This window comes from Chlamydotis macqueenii, chromosome 3 (assembly GCF_036417535.1).
Source record: "Chlamydotis macqueenii isolate bChlMac1 chromosome 3, bChlMac1.mat, whole genome shotgun sequence".
NCBI classification, from domain to species: Eukaryota; Metazoa; Chordata; class Aves; order Otidiformes; family Otididae; genus Chlamydotis; species Chlamydotis macqueenii.
In genome coordinates, this window is record NC_141558.1 from 117,728,082 (window position 1) to 117,740,266 (window position 12,185).

General features: G+C 40.1%; 1 protein-coding gene across 6 annotated transcripts in view; it reads right to left on the reverse strand.

Moving 5' to 3' along the window:
• The window catches only part of SOS1 (SOS Ras/Rac guanine nucleotide exchange factor 1), a 69,449-nt gene that overhangs the window by 44,078 nt on the left and 13,186 nt on the right, over positions 1-12,185 (reverse strand). For 4 of the 6 annotated variants that reach the window (XM_086743645.1, XM_086743647.1, XM_086743646.1 and 1 more), the window contains exons 3-8: positions 11,659-11,790; positions 10,947-11,111; positions 6,169-6,378; positions 5,524-5,667; positions 1,833-1,943; positions 1,624-1,722 (exon numbers count right to left, since the gene is read on the reverse strand). In XM_086743645.1, the coding sequence (XP_086599771.1) occupies positions 1,624-1,722; positions 1,833-1,943; positions 5,524-5,667; positions 6,169-6,378; positions 10,947-11,111; positions 11,659-11,790 (861 nt within the window). The remainder of the gene's footprint in view (positions 1-1,623; positions 1,723-1,832; positions 1,944-5,523; positions 5,668-6,168; positions 6,379-10,946; positions 11,112-11,658; positions 11,791-12,185) is intronic. The other 2 variants (XM_086743648.1, XM_086743649.1) reach the window with 2 other exon arrangements.

Sequence of the window (12,185 nt, forward strand, 5' to 3'; positions counted from 1 at the left end):
CACTGCTTATTACATGTATCACATCTGACAGACCACAGCAACGGGTGTCTCACTAAAATGTGAGATGAGCAACACAGTGGGAAGAAAATCTGGAAGGTTATCATATACAGAATAAAATCCAACCCAACAATAGCAGATTTACACAGGGTGGAGGGTGTGTGTGTGTAGAGCATGAATGAGAAAAGACAAGAATCGTACATAAAGCATATGTCAGGAGTTGTAAAAAGATTGATAACCTTCTGGAGGCGGGCTCAGCTTAGAATCTAGTTTGCCCTAAGAAGGCGAACATGAGCTGCTCCCTATTTCCATAAGCACACATGTCCTCTTCCCCCCAATAAAGTTACCAATGGCAAGAAGCCACACAGGATGCCTGTGTGTCAGATGACATTAATCCTTCAATGCTTTGTCTATTATGTAAGACAATACCATATTCACATGGAAGTATGCAAAGCCACTAGGCACTGCATTTTGAGACTGTGTGATAAAAGTGTGAGCAGAGAAACCTTAAGTCTGTGCAGGACTTTATCATTCAAAATGCAGATACACTGTATCATACCTCCCCTTCCAATGGACTGTCATGAAAGGAAATGCTTAATACGTTAAAGATGTTTGAAAAGTCAGACCAAACCCATGAGCCAGACAAACAGATCAAGTATATGTTCCAAAATTAAAAAAAAAAATGTTATACAAGATGAGCTACGTGTCAAAGGTGCATACGTAGATCTACATCAGCAAAAATGGGTGTTAAAACTGTAGACACTTAGACTCAAAGATGACCTAACTACTCGATTATCCCAAGACAACCAAATATCCAAGAAGAACACACCTAGATTTCATCAAAGGAGCACAGATGATTTTTCATTTCTGATCCAGATTTCCCCAAGTAATTAAGTTTGGAATACTGTATCCCTTACGAGCTTCCATTAACTGCAAATGTAGATTCTACTCGAAAGTCTTCCTCAAAATGCTCTACACTCCTTAAACATTATTAGAGGGGTAACTGGTAAATGTCTCAGAAAAACATCCTGCAGCTATTTTCTTCACATGTGTATGTTACAGAGTCTTTACTGTTACCCTACCAATGTGAGGTCTCATTACAAAAAGCTCAAGAAATGTACGCATCAATCAAGCCTTCCCTTTGAAGGAAGGATATCACCTTTACAACCACCATAGAATATGCACTGCAAGAACACTGAAGCTTTTATAAAAACAAAATGAAATCTGAAGGGAAACCTTACTGTAATTTTAAATTTACAAAGTAACACCTTGAGAAAATCTTGGACATTTTCTCTAATACAGTCATTTGCCATTATCTCTTAACACTGTAGAAACAATCATTCCAAGAATATGAGTACCTATCTCTCCATTGCTTTCTAAATTAATAGTAACTTGGTTATTTAACACAAATCATTAGCTGCTGTAAAACTTCCATGAAATAACAAGTTGATATTCTGTTAGTTATAGCAGGCACAACAGCATATAACCTGCTTTTCTTTCATCGAAGTGAAAGCGAAATATTATTCACATTCTAGTACAAGGTTTTACATCTAAATGGGCACAAAAAGCTCCAGTATCCAACACTGAGAATTATGAAAAAACATCAGATTGACACAACGTCCTTACTTTTAGCAGTTCAAAGTAATGAAGACAGTGGTAAACAGGGGCAAGGAGCAGCCGGGGTAGGACATACTGAACAGCTTCTTTAAAGCCTTCACCTATTGACTAGAAACAAAATAAGTTTCAGTCGTAAAACAATAAATGTCTTGAAGCAACAATATAATGTAAATAAAACAGTAAATATCAGTAGTATAGTTTAGTTAAAAGAAAGTTACCTGTAAATAAAATGCTGCTCCTGGCTTTGATAATTGACTTAGAAAATGATCATGAAAACCAGGTCGCAGAATATCTTGTGCATATGATTCATAGGGATCAAATGCTAGCTCCTAAGAAGAAATACAGAATAATTTTACAAAATTGACTTAATATCTAAACTTCATATGTCTTAAGGAAAATGTATACACTACATAGGAGAGACTTTTCTGCATACTTTTTCCAAAACACCTATACAGAAGAATCAATACTTTTATCTGAACAGATTTATGGAATAATTCTGTCTGGAAGAGATCTCAGGAGGTCAACTGGTCTAATTCCCTGTTCAAAGCAGGGGCCACCTCAGGGCCAAATTCAGATCCAGCATCAAAGCTAGCTGAGGTTGCTGAGGGCCTCATACAATTAAACTCCGAGTACCTTCAAGAACAGAGGCACCAAAACCTCTCTGGGCAGCCTATTCCAATGTTCAGTTGTTCTCTTTGTAGGTTTTTTTCCCCCACTATCTAATCAGGATTACCCTTTTCCCCTTTGCATTCTCTCTCATCTCACCTCACAGTTCTTTACTGTGAACCCCCAATAAGAACTTGTCTCAGTCTTTTCTATACCTTCCCTTCAGGTAACTGAAGACAGCAGTAAGATCTCCTTCCTCAGACTTCTCTTTTTAAGACTGAAAAAATGCAGCACTCTTAACCCTCTTCGTACATCATAGACCTCAAGTCCTTCATTATGGCAACCCTCACGTATAAGCATATCTTGTACTAGGAAGACCAAAACCAGACAGTATACCAGATGTGTTCTCAAGTGCCACACAAATGATCCCCCAACCTGCCAGCTACACTTTTCCTAATATTACCCAGTAGGCAGTTAGCCTTCCCTGCTGATTCCTAAGGATCTCCAAGCTCTGTTGAACAGTACTGCTCCTCAGCCAGGCAGCTGGACTACTGCATGGGTTGTTTGGTCACAGATGTTTTCACGTTTATCGTTACTCAACTACATGAGGTTCCTTCTAGGTCCTGTTCTCCAGCCCCAAGAAGCAGCCCTGTCCTCCTGTGTGTTCCCCAACGATTTGGTATCACCTACCAACTTGATGAGGCAGACCTTCTCCCACAACACTAATACAGACATTAAACAGCATAAACACCAGTATCAAATGCCGAGGAATGCTACTAACCATTGGCCACCAGATGGACTTCATATTGCTGATGACAGTCATTCAAGCCTGCCAGTCCAGCCAATTTCCCACTCACTCTTTAATTCAACTAGCTAGTCTACACCTCATCAAGCTGACTATAAGGATACTATGACAGACTGTGCAGAAGGCCTTGCTTAAGCTCAGATAAGGGATATTAACTGCTCTTCCCTTTGTCCATAGAGCCAGTCGTCTCCTCTTAGAAAGCAGACAAGTTGGTCAGGTATAGTTTGTCCTTCAGAAACCTATGCTGGCTGTTGCCAATCACCTTCTAGTCCTTCACATGGCTGGATATGAATTCCAGAAAGATTTGCTAATTTTCTCAGAGACTGAGGAGAAGCTGACCAGCTTCTAGTTTCCAGGATCCTCCTCATCAGTCTTTCTGAGATTGGCATAACACTTTATCTCCAGTCACTGGAAACTTCCACAACTCACCACTAAATTTCAAGAATTCTGGACAGTGGCCTTGCGGTGACATTAGCCAGTTGCCTCAGCATCCTGTCCAGCCCCATAGACTTGCATATATTCAACTTAGATCAATAGTCCCTAACTTGATCTTTGACTTTCACCTCTCTCCCTCAATCTTTGGTAGCAGGCCTAACTGGGAAACATAGAAGCACATCTTGCCAGAAAAGACCAAGCTCAGTCCATTCCATATCCTCCAGCATAGGGTCTCTCATTCCATGAGCAAGATAACCAAGTTTTCTACCATCTTCTTTTTCATGCTATTTTACCTATACAAGCCCTTCTTGCTTTGCTTCACATTCCTCACTACTTTTAACTCCAGCTGAGTTGCAGCCCACTTAATACCATTTCCACCTGCCTAGACAATGCTTCTACATTCCTCCTGTGTTTCTTTCTGAAGCACAGAATTATTTCGGTTGGAAAAGACCCTTAAGATCATAGAGTCCAACCACAAGCCTTACATTGCCAACTCCACCACTAAACCATGTTCTTAAATGCCACATCTACATGTCTTTTAAATACCCCCATACCCTGGACAGCCTGTTCTACTACCTGATAATCCTTTTGGTGAAGAAATTTTTTCCTAATATCCAATCTAAGCCTCCCCTGGTGCAATTTGAGGCCATTTCCTCTTGTTCTATCACTTGTTACTTGAGAGAAGAGACCAACACCCACCTCGTTACAACTACCTGAAAGGAGATTGTAGAGAGCAATAAGGTCTCTCCCAGCCTCCTTTTCCCCAGACTAAACAACCCAGTTCCCTTAGCAGCTTCTCACAGGACTTGTTCTCTAGACCCTTCAGTACCTTTGCTGCTCTCCTTTGGATGTGCTCCAGGACCAAAATGTCTGTCTTGAAGTGAGGGGCCTGAGTACGTTTAAACAGCTTGTCCTTACCTCCTGCTATACCCACCCTTTTTCTTAGAGACTGGGAATACATATTCCTTGTCCTTTGATCCCACTAGCTTTGAAAATAAACCATCTCTCCTGAGCCTTTTCTACCCTGAAGGCAGCCACCAATGTGATCTTGCCTCCCAGTTCCCTGAACAAGCTAAGTCTACTCTGCCAAAGCAGACTTAAGATCCTGGCCTTATCTTCTACAATTTTCTCAGGACCTTAAACGCTACCACTTGCGGCCAAGCCTGCTACTAGCTACAATGTTCTTGCCAGTTCTTCCTTGTTCATGAGAAAGTGGTCAAGTGCAGCATCTTTCTTAGTTGGCCCAGGAGTATGTATCACAAAAAACTGTCCCCAGAGTCCTGCAGAAATCTTCTGTATTACTTGGAACCACAGTAAGTTGTCCACCCAGCAGATTTAAGGAAGGTTATTCTCCCAAGAGAACCAGGGTCTGTGATAAGATGACTCCTATTTGTTCAGAGGTTTTGGCCACTTGTCAATTGGGCAGTCTTTGCAGGAGAAGCTTGACCACAGCATGCCCTTTGATGGCCTCTTCCTCTGATCCTGATCCTTAAGCACTGAACTAGCTCATCATTCATTCCACAAAAGAGCTCCATGTATTTGAGCTGATCTTTTGTTAAGTCTCCTGGCCCCATCTTCCCCAACTGTCTTTCTTGAGTGCCTCCATTCATACAGGCCTCCATCATGCAACCCTTCCTGCCCGGTCACTAATTCCAGTCACATAACAGCTCTGCAACTGTACAGACACCCAGATCCTCTTATCTGTACACGAGCACATGTACCTTGTGGAAACAGACACTTCAGATGAGCTTTTGGTCATCCCACCTTCTCAGGAGGAAGGTGCAAGTGCCTTTGTTGTCATGCTTTCTATTATGCATGTCCCCTTCTCCTCTCAGTTCTTCAGTCTGCAAGCTTTAGTCTCTACCCACAGCCCTATAAAAGCTGACATTTAGAGACTAAAAAGCTAAAAGCACTCTCAAAACTGGGTAGTCTATGCACCACGTGGGGATGGAAGAAGAGACCTCAACCTAAACAAAGCAGCTAGAACAGAGATGCACTTAGCATCTAATCACAAGCCATTAAAATACATACAAATAGGAAGAAAATCCCAAGTATTTTCTTACCTCCGCCATGTCTTCAAAACAGCTGCCTACTAGCGGATGAGGACTACCTTCATCTGTCATTTCAACAGTGTCTTCTATATGACCCAGTAACTTCACACTAAGTTCATGAATATCCGATATACGACTAAATATGTTTTCCACATCCTTCAAAAAGCAGTAGAACCAGACAAAAATCAACAGGGACTTGAACACAACTTCTAAGAGGAAGAATGCTATGTGCAAAGCTACTCTGTTAAGATATGAAAGTCAAGTAGTTCCTTAAACAGAACAAGATTTTGTAAAATATTTTATTATATACTTTCTGTATAATTTATATAAGATCATAGAATTTATTTTTAAAATAATGACTATATAGCTGTACAAACATATAAAATTTTACAGTGATTCAAACATGGCAAAGAACAACAGTGACAAGTCCTAAATTACAGGCCTCCAAATGAATATAGTAAATTGGAAGGTTTCTTCCACAGTTCTACAAAACAAGTGCTTCCCTGCAAGTGTGTCTCTGCATTTCAGAACTTGAGACAAGTGCTTCATCTACTATTGATATGTTAAACTGGACAATAGTTAAGTCTAGAAGTGTTCATCTAGATTTATAGATATTATAGTAGGGGCTTCTTCATTTGTGGTTTGCACAATACTTACATGTGATGAAAATAGTTTGGAATTGGAGGCATAGGGCTCTCTAAAAACTCTGATAATGAGATTGAGTTCCCTTATATATTGTCGAACCTCTGCCATAAATGACTTCACTAGGTCATAATAGGTTTGCTCCCCTGAGGTGGAGGGTTCCTCATCAGATAAAGTTAGTGCACTTAAATCTTCTACATCTTGATGGAACATATCCATTAATACCTAGATAGCAAAGAGGGGGAAATCCACAAAGTGAGAATAACTTCTTTTCAAGATCTACCAGTAAGTTACCCGTAGTAAATCTAGTATTCCCATGACATCAGATTGATCAGCAGTAAGATTTATGTATTATCATTCTACAATTGGTTGAGCATTACAAAAGCCATACTAATCGCTATGAATTTGCAAGTCATTATTTGCAATGGCAACTCCTGAAGAATTCCCAGCCATTTAGACAAATCCAGGCATCTCTCCAAGAACATGGTCCTAAAATCAATTACAATTTTAAGAAGATTATGAAGTATACAGATGCATTTAGATGTAGTCTATTACTCTAGCCATACATAATCAATGTTTCTGAAGATATTATCTGAAGTCAAAAAGTGTGTGCATTTTGGCTTCTCATCTTTAGCTTCAACAGGAAGTCACACATGACCGTGCTCAGAACCCTGTAATCTATCTGCGATGAATACTGGCCTGCCCACACACTGTACGTGGCCTGGTTTTTGTCTTTAATAACTTCTGAGTTCTCTTGTTAAAATGGGCCCTTGAGGAAGGGTACCAGCTTCAGAAAAGGTGGCAGTCACATCACAGAACTACATAGAGAAAAGGAACTCTGAAAACTTTGACTGCCAGAGCTACCAATTAATATCCAAGCAAGGCTTACCAAACCAAAGCAATTAATAATTTGAACTTCTCAAGAAAAGTGGATTACTGAACACTTCTTCCAAACATGGTATCTGAGTAAGGAAGCATTACAACAACTCAGAAAGTGGCAAACAGAAAACACATTTTGGGTTGTTTCCATGATACTCAAAGAACATATTAAAGGTAAACTAAGTAATTTGACTGCAGATTAGTAAAATTTGAAGTATCTTTATCAGAAAAAAAAAACCCAAACAACATAAAGAGGGTCTACAAACAATCTACATTCATGTAGCAAATCTTAACAACAAGCCAGCATAAGATGCAGTTCAAAATACAAGATTGCTTTGTCCTGGGATGGACAGATGGGACAGTATTTATAAACAAATCTGCTGCCCAGAGCTTCACTCCTTCCAGGAAGTCATTAAGTGTATCAAACAATATGAGTAAACTTCAAAATAAATGAGAACTTGTGTGCTGCTTGCCAGTCTCCCTTCCGAACAGATGGAGGTGAAGCCATCACAACCCTTGCCTATTACTGCAGAGACTGACATGACTGCTGTCAGTCATTGAAAAGATTGAGGAAGACTGCAGGATCAAAGCTGTAAATACTTCTCTGAGAACAACACGAGGGAAGGCTTACACATTAAACATGTACTAGAGTTTTTTAAATGGTAGAAAACAGAATAAAGTCTTTTTCAAAATAATTGTAAAACTGGACATCAAGAAAAACTTCTGAATGAGCCACAATAAATATGACATTTATGCTGGTATTTACAATAGAAGTCGTCTTTTTTTAAAAGATGTTACAGGTGCTTCTCCAGAAGACACTTAAGTTAACCAAGCTGCTGTCTACATACGTTAGACAAGTGAACTATCCTGCAAGAGAATACCTGGGGATCTGTAAGTTCAAGAGATGGTCTGGTAGGTTCACCAGACTTGAATACTGGAAGAAACGCACCTACCTAGAGCAGTCAATCTTCACCCAGGTCTTGTCCTAACACTCTTCAAAACTATACAAAAACTATACAGGCCTAGTGAGGGGGGAAATGGGGACACAGTAGGTTTTTTCTCCTAATGAGTCAAGGGTCCCTGCTACACACTCTGATCTTATGCTGCTCTGAAAGTAGAAAATTGACATTTTGCATTAACATTTACTTCCTCTGAAGCTCTAAGAACAGAAGGTGATTAAACTTTCAAAGTCAGTGATGCACATGGAATTCAGGTTATAAGGAGAATCCTAACTAATTCTGGAGAATAGGATGTTATAAAGTAACTGCTGTAGGAAATTACATGGAATAATGCAGATATTCAAGGAGGTCCCAACATTTTTAACGTCACTTCACGGACACAGTTCTAGCACATACTTGAGCTAGAAGATTCCAGGCTGTATTCCACAGGTGCATATTTCACTACTATGAGATCCACAGAAACAAATTAAAGTAACTATATCCCAGATATTGAATTTAGAGTAATCAGAAGCACGAGAAGATAGTAGAAGAAAAACAGCTTGCATTTTAATGGAGTTTGTTTTTTGCAGAGAAGGCAACACTTTCCAGATGGATGAATGGCACAAAAACAAGTGTGAAAGTGCTTGAGAAAAAAAAATGGCAGACAGGGCCAAGAAACCATTATGGTTGTCTTGTTTCAAAAAAAAAAAAAAAAAAAAACCAAGAACACCACATGTTATAGGTATGAACATAATACACTATATAGTTTCTCAATGCAACTGGAAAGAAAACACCTTGGGAGCACATTTCAATGGCTTGTTCTGCTGAGGCAGTAAACCAACACACCTGCTTTAGAGATTTTCAAAAGTTTCTTCTGTGTACATGTGAAAGAGTTCCTCCAATCTAACATAATGGAAGTTCCTAAATCAACTCAACCATGGCTCTTCTGCTCACCACCTTTCCCTAGGACAGAAAGAAGCATGCAGCAACAGCACTTGTTCCTGTTATTATTCTATGACGAATACTCAAATATACACCTTCAAATCCTACCCTAATGACCCAGGCAGATATGCCCAAAAGCAAGAGTGACCAAGACTACTGTTCTGACTGAGATGTACTTGGCTCTTCAAGACCTCACAAGATATCTTGAGAGACTAAAGAAAGATGAAGAAAGTAGGATGAAAAAAAGCAAGCAGCAATGGGACAAAGGCATTCATAGAAACACAGAGACAATATCAACCAAAGATATTAACACAGACCAAGACAAACTACTGAAGAGACATGATAAATCCAAAAATCCCTATACTTCAACAAGATTAGAGATTCTTAAGTCCCATCCCTTAAAGGATTAACTTCAAGCTTTGTTTTTTAAACAACGGAAAACTTGAGATGCTAATGAGGCAGTCACAGAAGCGAGAGTGCAAAGGGACCTGAAAGACAGATAGGGGATCTTGTTCTATTGCTGCTGACAAAGAGAGGCGATTCCTGTCTGAGCCTAATCAATCTTCTGAAGCTGCAAGAAATCAACATCTTTGTCGGCCACATGGACAGTGGGATAGAGTGCACCCTCACCAAGTTCGCCAATGACACCAAGCTGTGTGCTGCCGTCGACACGCTGGAAGAGAGGGATGCCATCCAGAGGGACCTTGACAGGCTGGAGAGGTGGGCCCGTGCCAACCTCATGAAGTTCAACCAGGCCAAGTGTAAGGTCCTGCACCTGGGTCATGGCAATCTCAGGCACAAATACAGGCTGGGTAGAGAATGGATTGAGAGCAGACCTGAGGAGAAGGACTTGGGAGTGCTGGTGGATGAGAAGCTTAACATGAGCAGGCAATGCGCCCTTGAGGCCCAGAAGGCCAACTGCATCCTGGGCTGCATCAAGAGAAGCGTGGCCAGCAGGTCGAGGGAGGTGATTCTCCCCCTCTACTCTGCCCTGGTGAGACCCCACCTGGAGTACTGCGTCCAGTTCTGGAGCCCCCAACACAAGAAGGACATGGACCAGTTGGAGAAGGTCCAGAGGAGGGCCACAAAGATGATGAGAGGGCTGGAGCACCTCTCTTATGAGGACAGGCTGAGAGAGTTGGGGCTGTTCAGCCTGGAGAAGAGAAGGCTCCAGGGAGACCTGATAGCGGTCTTCCAGTACCTCAAGGGGGCCTACAAGAAAGATGGGGAGAGGCTGTTCAGTAGGGCCTGTTGTGATAGGACAAGGAGTAATGATTTTAAAATAGAGGGGGGTAGATTTAGATTGGATATTCCGAAAAAATTTTTTACAATGCGAGTTATAGAACACTGGAACAGGTTGCCCAGAAAGGTGGTGGAAGCCCCATCCCTGGAAACGTTCAAGGCCAGGTTGGATGAGGCTTTGAGCAACCTGATCTAGTCGGGGATGTCCCTGCTTCTTGCCAGGGGTGTTTGTACTAGATGACCTTTGAAGGTCCCTTCCAACCCTAACCATTCTATGATTCTATGACTACCTGCAGACAAAAATAGGGACCACTAAGGAGGATTAGACTGAGATGCTAATGTGGGTGGGTTTTTTGTTTTAAAATGTTTGACCACCAAAACGCTACTTTTTACATGCAATACAATCTTGTTTATTTTGGGAGAACATGCAAGCTTAATTTCAGCCTCCTTTTTTTAAGCTACAAAATAAGGCTCCACTACAAGAGCTTAGGAATGTTAAATTTTTAAGTTAGTGTAGCTTCACAATAATTTTTACATCGTGCACACATTGCTGAGATTAGGCAAGTGATATCAAAAGGAAGGGAGACTTAAGTACAAATAAGCACAAGCAACAGCTCTGTAAGCTCAATTAGCTTCTTTGTAGCTTTGTTCTATTACTAGAACGATGTTTTATGGCAGTAATTTCTTCTTTCAAAGGTACAACACTCGATGTACTCAATAAGGAACAGACATTGTCCTCTCAAAACTTAACTAAACCTTCCTGTTAACATGAGAAACAAGAGTTAGGCTTACCTTATCAGCACACATTGCCACTTTAATATCTTGTTTTGTAATCTCATAATGTCTTATATTCCGCACATAATTCCCAACCAATTTTAAGATGTCTGCAGAAATGTATTCTAATACTGCCACTATGTAAACAGACACTTGGTGGTCAATTTTGTAGCCTAGAACTTCCTGAAAGGAAAAAAAAATAAGCGCTCCACTGTTACTCAGTCTGTGAAACGCACACCACCGGCTACAACTAGAACGAGTAAGTTTAACACCATACTCAGTAAACATTCACCACATACCCACAGTCTATTTTAGTAACAGAAACACAGCAGCCTGTCGGCCTAGAGGAGAAACAGTGTCATTGTAGATGCTGCTCTGTTAACTGTGGAAGTGACAACAGCCAACAACTGTCCCAAAACCCTCACTTAAACATTTAGGGCTACTTACAGAAGTTTCTTGACAGTTTCCTTAGTCATGCAAAATTAAACAAGAACAATCAAATTCATAGCAAATGAGTTCTTGGCTTTGTTTGTCCAATTGAGAATTAACAATTTTTTAAATGAAGAAGAAATATATGCAATTAACTAATCTGGAAGACTTAAAACCATGTAACAAACACAGATATTATTATTCATTTTTGTTTACATTTCAGGTAGCATACAGATATTACATAGAATACAGGTGTTAACTTCTAATTGAATTCTAAAAGCAAGATTACATCACCTCTTACCTTTAATAAGGGATGGATTTTTTCTACTGGGAGAGATAACGGATTCCTTCGTTTTCTCTTCTCAATAGCAGACTGGGCATCAGCTATTGCCCACTTATCAATAGGATGGGGAAAACTTTTTTGAACACGATCCTTAAAAAAAACAGGACTAAAGTGTAAACGCATAATCTGAATGAGTTTAGCAATGTTACTAAATTACCAACCACTTTCCATTACTTAAAAACGAATGTTTGCTAATGTTAGTATTCCAACTATAAAAGCTTGTACAACACATGTAAATTTTATCACTACATTCATAAGGCTGTATCAGAATATCATTATCATAGAATAATCTAGAGCTCAAAATTTGAGAAATGCCAGAATTAAGTCACCATCACAGGCACAATTTGCTCCCCTTGTGCATGTGCCTGGTAATTCAGCATTTAAATACAAGACTACATTTTATCCTAGCACTTTATTCCCTGTACAGAATGGTGACTGAATTAGACGACAGGAGTTTTCTGTTTCACCTTTACTGATCAGCATAT